Raw genomic sequence first — 17,504 nt, forward strand, 5'->3', positions numbered from 1 at the left:
ACTGAACTGCAGCTGCACTGTGCGGGGTCCGTATCGTGCTGCCGTTTGCGGCCCTCAGGGTGGGTCCTGGCTTCCTGTTGCGGGTGTCATACCCCGTCGGGGGCAAGACGCTGATCTCTGCTCTGGCGTTGACCAAGAAGCGGCGTCCCGACTGTTTATCCCAGACGTACAAGAGGCTGTCCTGGTGGCCAGCCGCCATAGTCATTAGCGGCAGCTGGCCCTGGCCCTGGCCCTTGCAGGGCAGGCGACAACAGCGGGCTTTTGCGCCCCACCGCTGGTGGTAGAAACACCACTGTTCACTGGCCTCCTCACTCCTGCCTCTGTGTTGTGTGTGCCCCCCTGCAAGGCCTGGTCTCGTCTGCTGTTGGGCGTGTGGCCTGGTAATCTGACTGATGGATGCCACGCTCTCCCTCTTGGCTTTCCACAGCACGATTGCCCGGGCCGCCACCTTCCAGGGGTTGCTGAAATCTGCATCGGCCAGCAGCAGATGTATGTCCTTGGGCAGTTGCTCTAGAAACACTTGCTCGAACATGAGGCAGGGCTTGTGTCCGTCAGCCAGGGACAGCATCTCGTTCATCAATGCTGATGGCAGTCTGTCTCCCAATCTGTCCAGGTGAAGCAGGCGGGCACCCCGCCTACGCAGTGAAAGGCCAGAGGTCTCATTGAGCAGCGCTTTGAATGCTTCATATTTGCCTTCTTCCGGGGGCGACTGTATGAAATCCACAACCTGGGCGGCCGTCTCCTGGTCAAGGGCGCTCACCACGTGATAGTAACGCGAGGAATCAGAGGATATCTGCCGAATCTGGAACTGGTTTTCTGCTTGACTAAACCACACGCATGGTCGCAGCGTCCAGAAAGTAGGCAGTTTTAGCGAAACTGCGTGAACAGATGAAGAGTCAGTCATCTTTGGTCTATGGTGAACTATGTGCCTGTCTGGACACGCCCCCTTCTGACTGCTCCTGTGGCTCCTCCCACAGGCCCCTGTATAAAGGCGATTGAGGTCTGATCCTCTGCCTCATTCTCCAGGATGTAGTATGATGGTCACTCACTGCTGGTTCCTTCTTCAGTCAATAAAAGCCGATATCTCGCCTTACATCTCAGAGTGAGTTATTGATGGTGCATCAATTTTATTGACTGAAAGTTTTAAAACATGGAAACCATTTTGCGTCCGAACCGGTTGGATTTGGACCCTCAAGACCCTGAAGCAGCTCTTGCTTTTGAACACTGGCTTGCATGCTTCCAGTCATACTTGGCGGAGCTTCGTGCGACTGACCCTGCCGTTATGTACAGAATTCTCCTCTCGAGGGTCACCACAAAAGTTTATTCCATTATCCGGGACCTGCCGACCTACAAAGGGGCACTGGATGCCCTCAAAAGACAGTACCTGTGGCCGGTGAACACCGTCTACGCAAGATATCGTTTAGCTACCCGGCAACAGCGGCCTGGAGAATTGAGCGCCGAGTTTCTCCGAGCACTACAGACACTCGTCCGAGCTTGTGACTGCAAGACACTCGTGGCAGAACAACATGCGGAGCTGCTGGTGCGAGACGCCTTTGTGACGGGACTGAGGTCAGTGTACATGCACCAGCGACTGCTGGAACACTCCGATCTTACCTTACGCTTGGCGATCGAGACGGCCAACGCTCTGGAAGCTGCGCTGCACTACGCCAACGCTGTCCAGTCGCGCGATTCCCCGCCGGTTCCGTGGATGCCTCAGACCCCGCCACCGCTGGCTCCCGCGAGCGAAATTGCTGCTGCCAGTCGCGATTCCACAAGCTCCCCGAACCCGACCACGGCGGTGGCCCGTCAGAAGCCTGTGCTTTGTTATTTCTGCGGCCTCAAAAAGCACCCCCGAAAACGCTGTCCAGCGCGAGAAGTGACCTGCTCCAGCTGCGGAAAGCGGGGCCATTTCACCGAGGTCTGTAAGTCTAAACTGCGAGCGGAGTGCAGCGCTGTGGGTGAGACGTGGGGGCCGCCATCTTTGTCGGCATCAGCATGCCCCGCCCCCGACCCTCCGATGCTTACCGGGTACCCTGACGGCTCATCTCTGGCCACTGTAACCCTCGACCAAAGCGCCCCACACCAGCTTGCAAGGTCCATGATGGACATCCGGGTGGAGGGGCACAGGACTACATGCCTGTTTGGCACGGGCAGCACTAAGAGTTTTATTCACCCGGACACAGTGCAACGCTGTGGACTCGCAACACGGCCAGTAAGTCAGAAGATCCATTTGGCTTCTGGGTCGCATTCCACAGACATCCGGGTGGGTTGTGTAGCGACATTGGTGGTGCAAGGCGCAGAATATCGGAACTTTGCACTACTGGTCATGCCTAAACTGTGCACACCTGTGCTATTGGGGCTCGACTTCCAGAGCCATCTCGAAAGTGTGACTATGGTATATGATGGGCCCCTCCCACCACTCACTGTCCGGAATCCTCAGTTCTGTGGGACTTCATCACTACTGACCACACACACACACAGCGGCACACACATCCCATCCAGCACGACAGCTGCGCTACCGACACCACTTGCAGTCTCTCCACTCTCAAGGTCCCTCCCCCGCCACGGTTTGCCAACCTGACCCCGACTGTAAACCTGTGGCGACTAACAGCAGGCGGTACAGTGCGGGGGACAGGGCCTTCATTCAGTCAGAGGTGCAGCGGCTGCTCAGGGAGAGGATCATTGAGCCAAGCACAAGCCCTTGGAGGGCCCAGGTGGTCGGATGGCGGCCCCACCCCCCCTTCACGAACTCCTATTCTCTTTTCCCAGGAAGTCTGACACTGGGACCGCTCTACCAGTTTGGCTGACGTCCCCGGGGCGTCTCAGAGTGAGTTATTGATGGTGCATCATGGTCCAAATTCTGTTTGGACCGTCAGGGGTCACCAATGTAGCGATGTGCTACACACAGTGCTGAAATAACGACACACAGTCGGTAAGTCGTTTCGAGACTAGTTTATTCAAACTTCGCGGTGCTGGCATTTAAATCCCTAGCGCCCGCCCTGTCCAGGCGGAAATGACGTCAGAGGTGCATTACCAAAGTCTCCCCCCGCGCGCTGGCTATTTGTGAGCCGGTTCACCTGCACAGAAAGTGGGTCGCCACAGTCACATGTACACATACAGTGAAAAGCTTGTCCTGCATACTGTTCATACAGACTGAATCATTGGACACTGCATTGGGGTAGAACAAGGTAAAACAATAAGAAAGTGCAGAATAAAGTGTAAAAACTACTGAATAAGTGCAGAGCAGGTAAACGATAAAGAGCAAGATCATAACGAGGTAAACTGTGAGGCCAAGAGTCCATCTTATCATACAAGATGTAAATTCAAGAGTCTGATAACAGTGAGATAGAAGCTGTCCTTGAGCCTGGTGCTACGAACTTTCAGGCTTCTGCCCGATGAGAGAGGGGAAAGGAGGGAATGACTGAGGTGGGTGGGGTCTTTGATTCCGCTGGCTGCTTTACCAAGTGTAGGCAGAGTCCGTGGAGGGGAGGCTGGTTCCCGTGCTGAGCTCTGTCCGGAACTCTGCAGTTTCTTGCAGTTGCCATACCGAGCCGTTATGCATCCAGACAGAATGCTTTCTGTGGTGCGTCGATAACAATCGGTAAGAGTCAACGGGGACATTCCTAATCTCTTCAGGCCTGTTGAGGAAGTAATATTAAGAAATAACTTTATTTATCCAGCATTTTTCATCCAGATGATGTTGTTCAAAGTGCTTTACAAAAGGGATAAAAGTACAAACATGAAAGGTAAAATAAAAATAAATATGAAAATAGAAGACAAAAAAGTTGTTAATTAAAAGCAAGATTAAATAAATAGGTTTTGAGCTGGCATTTAAAAGTGACAACTGAATCAGCATCCCTTAAAGTTTTAGGTATTGAATTCCACAATTTGGGAGCATAGTTCAAAAAAAGATCATCTGCCAATTATCTTTTGAGGGAGATGGTGGAAGAAGATCTGGGATTATAAAACAACAATGATTCTGTGAGGTACTCCTGTACCAGACCATTGAGAGTTTTAATAACAAGTAAGAGAGTTTTAAAATCAATCCATAAAGATACAGGAAGACAATGCAGGGTGCCTAATACAAGAGTGATATTCTGGTATTGGTTAAAAGTCTAGCATCAGCATTCTGAATGCATTGAAGTTTGTCAATAGGTTGATTTGGAAGGCTGGTAAAAAGGACATTGCAGTAATATAGCCTATAAAGGTGTGAATTAGTTTTTCAGCATTATTGCATGACAGAAATGGACGTACTTTGAAATATTTAAGTGTAGAAATGCTGCTGTCGTCACTTTCTTTACTTGGGGTTTAGAATTCAAATTGGAGTTGAGGGTAACACCCAGGCTGGATACGGAGAGCCAGGTTCCCAAGTTTATCCGGGAGTAGAGGTGTTGATGAGCTTAGACCAGGACAGGCTGTCGCTGATGTGCACTCTGAGGAACTTGGAGCTCTCAATCTCAACACCATTGGTGTAGACAGGAGCTTGTGCTGTACCTCCCTTTCTGAATGTCACGGTGCAGTTCTACCTCCTGGGGTATTGGTATTGGTTCATTATTACTAAATATACCAATTATAGTAAAAAGCATTTGTTTTTCATGCCAGGCAGACAGATCCTCCTGTACATTAGTGCATCGAGAGAGTTAAACTTCATTCAGAATGAATGAAGCTTAGTGGTTAGCACAATGGTTTAGAGTACCAGGAACCCAAGTTCAATTCCCACCACTGCCTGTACGTCCTCCCCGTGGAATGCACAGGTTTCCTCCCACAGTCCAAAGATGCCTCAATTAATTGGTCATTGTAAATTGTCCTGTGACTAGGCTGGGATTAAATTGGGGGTGGCTGGGCAGCGAGGCTCGAAGGACCGGAATGACCTTCTCCGTGCTGTATCGCTAAATAAATAATGTGCAAGGGTCACAATGAGGTTGGCTGGGAGATCAGAAATTCATCTATTAATGTTTGAGAGGTCATAACAGAGGGATAGAAGCTGCCTAGCAAAAGTGAGGGACTGAATGTCTTCCTCCTACTTGTAGAATAATACATCAAGGAAACGCACCCCTCAGGTACGTGCTGACCACGGTGTCCACCTCAGCCCATACCCTTCTAAAGGGCGCCATGGTGGCATTGCAGTCAGCGTGACACTATTACAACTTGGGATGTTCCAGAGTTCGGAGTTCAGCTCCGGCGTCCTCCGTAAGGAGTTTGTACTTTCTCCTCATGAACTACATAGTGTCTGTCTGGGTGCTCCGGTTTCCTCACACCTTCCAAAGACGTACCGGTTCCTAGGTTAATTGGTCATTGTAACTTGTCACATGATTAGGCCGGGGTTAAATCAGTGTGTTGCTGGGCGGTGCGTCTCGTTGCCTGTGCCGTGCTGTGTCTCTGAATAAAAACAAAATAACCTTCCTATTCCTATGCTTATCCAAATGTCATTCATGTGTTTTCTGGTACTTCTAAAATAATTTTTATTAAAATATTTAATGTCTAATTTTCAATAGTTTTTAAATTGTAAAACAAGTCGAGCGGCATCTGAACCTGGTACAGACAACGAACAGGCCCTTCAGCCCACACTGCTGTACCACACCAATTAATCTAATGATCCCTGATTACTTCTGCCCGTCCCTTAAGTCTCCATATATTCATTGGTCTATCTCAGACACTCCTATAACACCTGTTTGCACCATCTTCCCCGGCAGCCTATTCTTATCACGCTGTGTGTGTATAAACTCTCTGCAGAAAACAAAACTTGACCCTCTCTCCTCATGCTAATACTAGCCATGCCAACCCTAGGGAAAAGATACCAGTTGTCTTTATGATCTTATAAACCTCTACCCAAGGGTTCCCAACCTGGGCTCCTTGGACCCCTTGTTTAATGGAATTGGTCCATGGCACAAAAAAGGTGGAGCCCCTGCTGTCTCAGCCTCTGCTGCTGCAGAGAAAGTGTGTCTGACTTGTAGCTTGGGCTCTCTAATCCAGGCAACCTCCACATCCTCCCTATAACGGGAGGACCAGAACCGAATGCAATACTCTAGGCGCGGCCGAACTAGAGTTTTAGAAAGGTAGAACACTACAGCACAGTTCAGGCCTGCGGCCCACAGTGTTGTGCCGGTCCTTTGATCTGCTCTAAGTTCATATAGATCTCCATTTTTCTATCATCGTAAAGATGCGACAAAGCTCAAACTTAGTATACAGCAAGCATGCCGTACTCCTTCTTGACCACTCTCTGCAGTGTTGGATCTCTGTTCAATTTCTGATGCTTAGAGTTCTTCTGGGAGTCAGGAATGGCGAGCAGTCTTAATTCCAAGATTTCAGTTTATTTTAGAGTAGAAGCAAACATACAAATACTAAGCAAACTAAATAATAAGCTGAGAAACGATGCTAAGTGGTGTAAGACAAAGGAATAAAAGATGGTACTTCTGAGAACTCCATCACTTCTATGTATAAGATGAGGGAAATTCCTTAGATTGAGATGAATTAGTTAATAGGCTATGTAATTAAAACAATTACATCATGTGGGTCATGTGCTAATAATTAACCGATGAAAAATGAGAAAGGAGATAAACTGTTAGTTTAGCTGCTATACCATTTTCTGCCAGAGAGTGAAAAATACATGAATTTGTTTAGAAAATGCAAATCTTATAAAAAGTGTTTTTTTTTAAAAACAGTTGTTTTTCAACAGCAGCCATTTGAAGGAGCTGTGGACTCAGAGCCCAAAATCCCTCTGTGCATCGATGTTGTTGAGGGTCCTGCTATTAATTGTGCACATTTGATCTCCCACCCCACATTCAGCCAGGTCAAACTCCAGTGCATGGCCTCATCCTTACTGTTCACCTTGCCTTGGAATTCCACGACATCCTCCCTGTTCGCCTCCATTCTCACCTGCGACTCCTCTTCCCCAGATCCCACTGATCAAGACAGCCCAGAAGATGTCCAGGCGGCCCCTGTCCCTGTTTGCGAGTCCGTGGACTGCCCCGGCCTGGATGAAGACCAACAACTCCACAATTGGAAAAGGGACCCTGAAGGGGAGCCCTGGAGGACCGTACTACAAGAGCTGGGCCAACTACTTTGTCCGGTGAGAGGAAGTGGGGGGGGGGGGGAGAGAAGAGATTTCAAAGTAACCTTATTATCAAGGTACATATATGTCACTATAGAGGACCCTCTGATTCATTTTCTTGCGGGTATTCACAGTAAAACTTAATAGAATCAATGAAAGACCACACTCATCATGACGGAGAAAATGATGATAACAAACTTTGCAAGTAAAGAAAGAAATAGATAAGCAGGCGATAAATACCGAGAACACGAGGAAACCTGCAGATGCTGGAAATTCAAGCAACACACACAAAATGCTGGTGGAACACAGCAGGCCAGGCAGCATCTATAGGATCTATAGGGAGCAGTACAGTCGACGTTTCAGGCCGAGACCCTAACTGAAAGAAGAGATAGTAAGAGATTTGAAAGTAGGAGGGGAGGGGGAAATGCGGAATGATAGAAGACTGGACGGGGTGGGGTGAAGCTGAGAGCTGGAAAGGTGATTGGCACAAGGGATACAGAGCTGGAGAAGGGAAAGGATCATGGGACGGGAGGCCTAGTGAGAAAGAAAAAGGGAGGGGGGAGCACAAGAGGGAGATGGAGAACAGGCAAGGAGTGATGGGCAGAGAGAGGGAAAAAAAGGAGAGGGGAAATAAATAAATCGGGGATGGGGTAAGAAGGGGAGGAGGGGCATTAATAGAAGTTAGAGAAATCAATGTTCATTCCATCAGGTTGGAGGCTACCCAGACAAAATATAAAGCCACACTCAGGTTGGAGGAACAACACCTTATATTCCGTCTGGGTAGCCTCCAACCTGATGGCATGAATATTGACTTCTCTAACTTCTGTTAATGCCCATAATTCCCTTCTCCAGCTCTGTATCCCTTTTGCCAATCACCTTTCCAGCTCTTAGTTTCACCCCACCCCCTCTGGTCTTATATCATTTCGGATTTTCCCCCTCCCTGTCCCACTTTAAAATCTCTTACTATCTTTTCTTTCAGTTAGTCCTGACGAAGGGTCTCAGCCCGAAACTTCGACAGTGTTTCTTCCTATAGATGCTGCCTGGCCTGATGCGTTCCAATAAATATCGAGAACCTGAGATAGTGAGTCCATAGGTTATGGGAACAGTTTAGTGATGGGGTGAGTGAAGTTATCCCTCCTCAGTTCAAGAGCCTGGTGGTTGAGGGGTAATAACTGTTCCTGAGCCTGGTGTTGTGGGTCCTGAAGTTCCTGTACCACCTTCCTGATGGCAGCAGTGAGAAGAGACAATGGCCTGGATGGTGGGGGTTCTTGATGATGTGAGGTGATGTACTGTGGGAGAGAGAGAGACTACTCTTTGACTGGAGGCACTAACCCATCCAGACTAGGGCTTCATACTGTTCCCTGCCACACCTCTGTGCAACAGAACTTTGCTCTGTTTGCCACAAAAGGTACAATTTCCCAATGGCCACCGACCGTAATTCAACTTCCCATTCCCAATCCGGCATGTTGATCGGTGGCCTCCACGATGAGGCTGCACTCAGGTTGGAGGAGCAACTCCTCATATCCTGTCTGGGTAGCCTGATGGCACGAACATCGATTTCTCCAGCTTCTGATCATTTCTTTCTCCCCCTCCCCTCTCTTCTTCCATTCCCCATTCTGCCCCCCTCACCTGTGCATCATCTCCCTCCGGCTCCCCTCATCCTTCCCTTTCTCCCATTGGCCACGCCTATCAGATTCCTTCTTCAAGGTACATTTATTATCGAAGTTTGCACGTCTACAGTACACAATCCCAAGATTGATTCATCCTGCAGGCAGCCACAAAATCAAGAGACACCAGGGAATCCATTTAAATAAAAACATCAAACACCCAACGCGCGAAAACAAAACAGATCATGCAAGCAGTAAAAATGAGCCAATTACACACAGAATATTAAAGTTCAAGTTCAAATTTAATTGTCATTCAACCATACATTAACACACATGACTGCACCCAAACAAAGCAGTGTTACTCCGGGGCCAAGGTGCAAATACGGTACCAACAGTCACACACAGGCCAAGGCGCACAGAGCACAGATACTACTACTATGTCGACTCAGGCCCAGGGGGCCGGCGTCAGGCACGATGACAGACTCTCCACTCCTCCCTCTCCCTCATCAGTGTGTTCAGTTCATCTACATTAGCCGTGCCGCTATCTTCTAGGAGCGTGTTGACCGTAGACTTGGTTGATGCCCAGGGTTTATCCTCCCATGTGATGACTAGGCTGGCAGGTAGCTCAGGGTGGCGGAGACAGTGCCCCGCTAGTTGCAGACTTCTCACCTTGATTTTAGTAGTGAGCATCGATAGAGCTCGACGTTCGTCATGTGCTGTTGCCAACTCACATCAAGCCATACGGAGCATTTGTGTATAGCAATCATCTAGAGACTTTCTCATGGTCTGGTGAGTGTCCACGTCTCGCATCCGTACGTGAGAATGGACTCATGACTGCTACGAAGATCCTCTTTTTGAGCCCTCCGGTCAGGTTCGACCTCCAGATTTCCTTCATGTCGTTCAAAGCCCTCCACGCCAGCGCCTTCCATGTCTTTATGTCCTTCTCCGAACTCATCATTCTTGACCCGAGGTACTTGAAGTCTAAAATTTTCTTAATGGTATCATTCTTTACGGTCTTGAGAGTACCTTCATCGCAGTTGAACACCATGTGCTCTGTCTTTTTAGCATTTAGATGAAGTCCAACTTTATTGCGCTCAATTTCCACTTTTGTCAGTAGCTGCTGTGCTTCCTCCATCTGGTCAGAGAGCAGGACTGTGTCATCTGCAAAATCGAGATCTGCAAGCATAACTGGTCTGACCCTTCCGGTTCGTCCTGGTTTTATGGTAAAACCAGGCACATATAAGCCAGCAGTAAAATGCAGTCACACAAAAAAAATATAGTTGCAAGTCCCCAAGTCCGTGAATGTTGCAGCAGTCTCCAGTCAAACACAATACAGCTTGACTTCTGCCAAGTGAACGCTGGGGGGCAGCACCAACTCCAACTTGGACACTGTGCCGCAGCACCTCCAGTGGCGTGCACCAACTCCGGTGCCTCTCTCCTGGGCGGCTGTAAGCAGGCGACACTGCGGCTTGAGGCCTAGTTCTCAATGTGATCGAGGCCACCATACCCCCCTGCTCTTTGCCAATAAATCAGGCACGAAACATCAAACCACAGAGTCCCCGAATCGGTCCAGCAGTGACAGCCACCGAATCGGTTCAGTTTAGCGCTGTGTCAGTGACTGTAGTCCACAGTCACAGAGATGGTTTCAGGCTGAAGCATCTCGATCAAATCGCGCATACGGTAAAAGAGAGTAACCAGAAATACATGGAACATGAACCACAAAGTCCTCAGTAAACGAGTTTACAGCCACAAAGTGTGTGCAGCGCTGAGGATATAAAACATCAAACTGCAGGCCTCAGCATTTTACCTCTTTCTCCCATCACATTCAGAACCAGGTTTAATATCACCGGCCCATGTCATGAAATTTGCTGTCTTTGCAGCAGCAGTACAATGATATAATAATAATAATAATAATAGAGAAAACTGTGAATTACAGTAAGTAAATGGTTAAGTAAGCAGTAAAAAATAAAAGCTAAAATGTAGTGAGGTTCATGGTGTGGAACTAGTCAAGTCAGACACCGTATAATTTCAATCAACCGTTCCTTCTATATTGCAACTTCAGCCGGCAAGAGATCCGAGATCTACAGTGGGCAAGAATCCCCTCTTGCCGACTGGACCTCCTAGGATCTCTGACTTACACGCAGGTACCGTCCCTATTATACAGGTATTATGCAGAACTTCTAACAATTACGACAGCCTTCGAGTTACTTCCCCTCAAGCATTCAGCACAGCAAGCTGTCCATATTAGTCCATATGTTAGCCCCGCATACGGAGCTCGGTGCAAAAGCCCACTCAAGCCAGTTTTGACCACAGGTAAGTTAATAAACAAGTCAATCATAAAGCAGGAACAATCTTAATTTAAAAAAGGGAACAATACGATATGCCACCTGTCACATACGTTAGTAGCTCAAATTAGCTATTTTAACAGCTTAACAATCTTTTAGCCTTAAAAGGGGATAACAGTGTACCAAAAATCCTTTAGCCATAAAAGGGAATAGGACAGTATCTCCATTACATTATCAATGGGTTCATTGATCGTTCAGAAATCTGATAGAGGAGGGGAAGAAGCTGTTCCTGAGTCATTGTGTGTCTTCAGGCTTCTGTACCTCCTTCCTGATGGCAGCAATGAGAACAGGGCATGTCCTTAATTATGTACCCCCATCTCCCAGCTTCTCATTTCATCCTACCCACCTTCCCTTCTACCTGATTTCACCTATCATCTGCCAGCTTGTACTCCTTCCCCTCCCTCCCTCCCTCCCACCACCTAATTCTGGCTTTCGCCCCTTACATTCCAGGCCTGACAAAAGTCTCGGCACGAAATGCCGACTGTTTACTGCTCTCCATAGATGCCGCCTGACCTGCTGAGTTCCTCCAGTATTTTGTGTCCAGGGTTTCCAGCATCTGCAGAATCTCGTCTTGATGGTTTCACTCCTGAGGTTTCCCTTGTTCTGACCTGAAATAGTAACTGTTTTCCTCTGGATTGGCTAGGTGTCAGAGTGTACGTGGATGCAATCAGGTCGTTAGACCAGACAGGAGCAGCCCATCGAGTCTGCTCTCCAATTTCATCATCCCAACCCCATTCAAAGTACACACATGTCACCATATACAACCCTAAAATTAATTTTCTTGCAGGCATTCACAATAAGTACAACAAAACATAATAGCACAACGAATGACCACTCCATCCAATGTATAAGAGACAACATACTGCAAAGATTTTTGTAGGCATCCGTTAGTCTCGTGAGACCATGGATTTGCGCCTTGGAAGGTTTCGAAGGCGCCAGCCTGGGCAGGGTTCATGGGGGACCGGCAGTTGCAAGCCTGCCCCTCTCCATGTCACCGATGTTGAAGGGCACTAGGACCCAAGCACTGGTGTCTCTGCAGAGCAATGAGTGGTTAAGTGCCTTGCTCAAGGACTCGAACCAGTGACCTTCAGATCACTAGACCGATGCCTTATCCACTAGGCCACGCGCCAACACATACTACAAAAGAAAGGAAGGAGTGGTCATTTGTTGTTCTAGTGTTTCTTGTACTTATTGTGAATGCCCACAATAAAATTAATCTTATGGTTGTATACAGTGACATGTGTATGGTGACAAAAAGAAAGGAAGAAATTAATAATTATAAAAATAAATAATAAATAGATAAATAAGTATCAAGAGCATGAGATGAAGAGTGCTTGAAAGTGAGTCCATAAGTCCATAGGTTGTGAGACGGGGTGTGTAAAGTTCGGTGAAGTTATCCATTCTGGTTCAAGAAACTGATAGTTAAGGGGCCTCCCCATAACCTTTGCTGCCCTGACTGATCACGAACCTATCAACCTCTGCTTTAAATATATCCAATGACTTGGCCTCTGCAGCCGTCTGTGGCAATGAATTCCACAAATTCACCTGCCTCTGGCTGAAGAATTTCCTTCCCCATCCATCCATTCCACCATTTTGACCTCAGCCATTGGACGCCTATCTGTATTAGTCGGCCTGATCTACCTGGCTGATTCAAGTTCTTGTCCTTACACTTCTCAGTTTGGCCAGTAGCTCTGGTCTAAGCACTCTCTCCACCATGTGTTCCAGGTACTAGTCTCTGGATGAAGCAGATCCGCTCTGAAATCTCAGTCCCCTTACCCTGAATCTCCCCCCTGGCTTTAATTAATGTGGAGAGATGTTTCCTACATCTACCATGTCTATACCCTCCTCATTTTATGTACAGTACCTCCACCTAGTTTTTAAGCCTTTTTCAAAACTAAGGTTCCAGTACCATAAGACCATAATGTACAGGAGCAGCATTAGCCCATTTGGCCCATTGAGCCTGTATTGCTGTATTGCATCTTTGCTGATCCAGTTTTCCCTCTCAGCCCTAATCTCCTGCCTCCCCACTTCTTCTCCCACACACTATCCGACACTGTATTCCATGTGCCATTTCTTTGCCCATTCTCCTAATCTGTCTTAAGTCCTTCTGTAGCCTCTCTACTTCCTCAAAACAACGTGCCCCTCCACCTCTCTTCATATCATCTGTAAACTTTGCATCCAAACTTTCCATCATCCAAATTATTGTCATATAACATAAAAAGAATTGGTCCCAACACAGACCCCTGTGGAACATCACTAGTCACCAGCAGCCAACCAGAAAAAGGCTCCCTTCATTCCCACTCTTTGCCTCCTGCCAATCAGCTACTGTTTTATCCATGCTAGATCTTTCCTGTAATACCACGGGCTCGTAGCTTATTAAGCAGCCTCATGTGTGAAAGACCTTGCCAAAGGCCTCTGAAAATGAAGTACACAACATCCACTGACTCCCCTTTGTCTATCCTGCTAGTTATTTTCCAAAGAATTCCAACAGTTTTGTCAGGCAAGATTTTCCCTTGAGGAAACCATGCTGATTACAGCCCATTTTATCATGCGCCTCCAAGCACCCTGAGATCTAATCCTTGATAATCAATTCCAATATCTTCTCAACTACTGAGGTCAGTCTCACTGGCCTAAAGTTTCCTTTCTTCTGCCTCTCTCCCTTCTTGAAAAGTGGAGACATCTGCAATTTTCCGGTCTTCCAGAACCTAGTGATTCTTGAAAGATTATTTTCTAATGTGTCCAGCAATCTTTTCAGCCACCTTTTTCAGAGCTCTGGGGTGTTCACCATCTGGTCCAGTTGACTGATCTACCTTCAGTCCTTTCAGTTCTCCAAGAACCTTCTCTCAAGTAATGGTAACTTCACACACTTCATGCCCCCCGGCACCTGGATCTTCCACCATACTGCGTGTCTTCCACAGTGAAGACGAAGGCAAAATACTCACTCGGTTTGTCTGCCAGTTCCTTGTCCCCAATCACTACCTCTCCAGCGTTCCGATATCCACTCTTGCCTGTCTTTCACACTTTATGTATCTGAAGAAACTTTTGGTATCTTCTTAAATATTACTGGCTAGCTTACTTCTGTATTCCATCTTTACCTTCATAATGACTATTTTAGTTGCCTTCTGTTGGTTTTTAAAAGCTTCCCAATCCTCTAACTTCCCACTAATTTTTGCTCTATTATCTGCCCTCTCTCTGGGTTTTATGTTGGCTTTGACTTCTCTCGTTACCCTTTCAGTTCTGTGGCCCTACCCACAATGATTCAACACCTTCTGACCTTATGTCATCTCTTTCTAATGATTTGATTTACCAACAGAGCAAGGCCTTCCCCTCTGCCTTCCCGCCTGTCCTTTCGATACAATGTGTATCCTTGGACATTAAGCTCCCAGCTATAATCTTCCTTCAGCCATGATTCTGTGATACCTACAACATCACACCATCGTAGTTGCCACTGTGCTGCAAGTTCATCTACCTTATTCCGTTTACTGCGCGCATTCAGATACATCTTCAGTCCTGTATTCACCCTTTTTGATTTTGTCTGCCTTTTATATTGCAACTCATCCTGTCAACAGTAATTTTGCCCTGGCAACAGCCTCTCCTCACTATACATTGCCTCAATAAACCAGCTACTCATCCTTAGCACTATCATCCGGCTTTCCTACTGTACTTCTTGCATTGAAGCTCAGGACTCTAGTCGCACCATGTTCAACTTTCTGATTTCTGACTTTGAGTTCTTACTGACATCTGTCTCCACAACCTCTCCACTAACTGTTCTGGCACTCTGGTTCCCATCCTCCTGCAGTTCTAGTTTAAACACCACCATGCAGCATTAACAAACCCTCCTGTAGGAGGATATTAGTCACCCTCCAGTTCAGGTGCAAACCATCCTTTCTCTACAGGTCCCACCTTCCCTGGAAGAGAGCCCAAAGACCCAAAAGTCTTATGTCCTCAGCCACTTATTAAACTGTATAATCTTCCTAGTTCTGGCCTCACTAGCTTGTGGCATGGGTAGCAATCCTGAATCATAACCCTGGAGGTCCTGCCCGTTAACTTAGCACCTAACTCGCTGAACTCTCTTTGCAGAACCTCGTCACTCGTCCTACCCATGTCATTGGTACCTACATGGACCACGCATTCTCGCTGTTCACCCTCCCACTTAAGAATGCTGAGGTCTAAATCCAAGACATCCTAGATCCTGGAACCTGGGACATACCATCCGGGAATCTTGCTCTCCAGCCCACAGAACCTCATGTCCGTTCCCCTAACTAATGAATCCCCTGTCACCACAGCATGCATCTTCTCCCGGCCTTCTCTTCCGAGTCACTGGAGGCAGACTCGGTGGCAGAGACCCCAAAACCGACAGTATCCAAAGTGATATACCTGTTGTTGAGGGGGATGGCCACAGGGGTATTCTGCACTGGCTCCTTAACCCCTTTTCCCTTCCTGACTGTCACCCAGTTTCCTCTGTCCTGCACCTTTGGTGTAACTACTTCTCTATATGTCCCTTTTATCACCCCTTCACTCTTCCAAATGATCCGGAGTTGGTCCAGTTCCAGTTCCAACTTGACATGGATTGTTAGAAGCTGCAACTGGACGTCTCCCTGACTTCCTACGTCCACAAGAGGAGCTTTCCACGATCCTGCCTGGCATCTCTACTGTCCTGACTGAGCAGATAAAAAGAAGGGAAGGGGGGAGAAGCTTAATCACGACCTTTTCTTTCTTTCTCAGACTGGAGCCTCGAAGAGCTAAAGCCTCAAGATCACTACTCTGACTCTGCCCACTCAGACGACAGCTGCTGCACTTGCCCGTTTAATTTGCTCTTGCTAATCAATCTCAAACAGCAATCCACTGCTGTTTTTTGTACTTGGTCAATGGACCTGATTGTAGTCCCCTCCTCTCCAAACTTCGATGTTCAGATTGGCCACTGGTCAAAGCTCTTCTTCCCACAAGCAACACATTCTGCCAGCTTCTAGTCAAAGGCTTAACCTGTAGGATATGTGTTACAGGCATTCCCTTCTGCTTGTGCCAGTGAGGCACACTCAGACCTACTCACAGAATCTCATGGGTCTCTAATACTAAAGTGCTAATTTATGCTCCATCTCCCTCTCCCTATCCATACCTCCCTCACTCTCTTACCTCTAACCTTTCCCTCTCCCCGACCTCTCCCTCTCCCCCTTACCTCCCTCACCTCACCCCCTAACCTCTCCCCCTCACCACTCCCTCTCCCTCTCCCATTCACACCCTCTCCCCCTCACCCCTCCCGCACCCCCTTCCCTCTCCCTCTCCCTCCCACTCTCCCCCACCACTCCCACTCCCTCTCCCTATCTCCCTCCCTCACCTCCCCCTCACCTGCTTACCTCTGCCTCCCCCCACCTCTCTGACCCATCTCCATCCACTCACACCCTGTCTCCCCCTTCCACCTTCTCCCCTTCTCCTCCTCTCCCTCACACCTTCCCCAATCCTCCCCTCTTCCCTTCCACCCCTCTGTTTTCTCTCTCTCCCTTCCCCCTTTATCCCTCTCCCCTTCTGTTCCTTCCCACCAACCCTCTCCACTTTATAAGCCTCTTCCCTTGCTGCACCTGCCTCCACCTCCCCCCGTTCCTCCCTCCCACGGTAGGTTCCTGGAGGAATATGCAAAGCACAACATGACGTTCTGGGCAGTGACGGCCCAGAACGAGCCCACCACCGGATTCATAGAGGACTACCCTTTCCAGTGCATGGGCTTCAATCCAGAGCTGCAGCGAGACTTCATTGCCCTTGACCTGGGCCCGGCCTTACACGCGAGCCCCCACAGCAAAGTGAAACTCATGATCTTGGACGACCAGCGCTTGCTGCTGCCGAGCTGGGCAAAGACGGTGAGAGCCTGGTATTTGCCATTATTACAGAGAGTACGGTTTGGCCGGAAGACCGGTTTCTAGAGCCAAATGCAGGCTGGGGGAGCAACCTGATAGAATTAACACCGATTTCTTTAACTTCCAGTAATATCTCTCCCTCACTCATCTCTTTTTTCATTCCCATTCTGGTTTCCCCTCTTACCCCCTTCTCTTCTTCTCACCTGCCCGTCACCTCCCGTTGGTTCCCCACCTACTTCCCCCCCTCCACAGTCCACTGCCCTCTCCAGACCTTTACCTCTTCCACCCTCCTAGTTTCTTCCTTCATCTCCTCATCTCCAACAACCCACCTGTATTCCTTTCCCTCTCCCCCACTTTCTTATCTTCCCCCTTCCTGGATGGCCCCGATGAGGAGTTTCAGCCCAAAGTGTCCACTGTTTATTCCCCCTCCATAGACGCTGAGTTCCACCAGCGTTTTGCTCAAGGTTTCCGGCATCACTTCTGTCTTGTGAAGGTTCACCAGGTTGATTCCTGGGTTGGCAATTTCCCCCAGGAAAGTCAAAATTGAGTTTGTGGGACGCACAACTCCATGTGCACAGGCGGAATGAAAATCTTACACACTCACAGTGTCATGTCAGCAACATTCACAGGAAAAACATAGGGGTAAATTACG

At 48.1% G+C, this 17,504-nt stretch overlaps 1 protein-coding gene across 3 annotated transcripts in view; it reads left to right on the plus strand.

The window, feature by feature from the left end:
* Positions 1 to 17,504, plus strand: part of gba1 (glucosylceramidase beta 1) — a 65,946-nt gene that overhangs the window by 21,240 nt on the left and 27,202 nt on the right. For all 3 annotated transcript variants that reach the window (XM_059980138.1, XM_059980140.1, XM_059980139.1), the window contains exons 6-7: positions 6,897 to 7,069; positions 16,618 to 16,855. In XM_059980138.1, the coding sequence (XP_059836121.1) occupies positions 6,897 to 7,069; positions 16,618 to 16,855 (411 nt within the window). The remainder of the gene's footprint in view (positions 1 to 6,896; positions 7,070 to 16,617; positions 16,856 to 17,504) is intronic.

This window comes from Hypanus sabinus, chromosome 9, assembly GCF_030144855.1.
Source record: "Hypanus sabinus isolate sHypSab1 chromosome 9, sHypSab1.hap1, whole genome shotgun sequence".
NCBI lineage: Eukaryota > Metazoa > Chordata > Chondrichthyes > Myliobatiformes > Dasyatidae > Hypanus > Hypanus sabinus.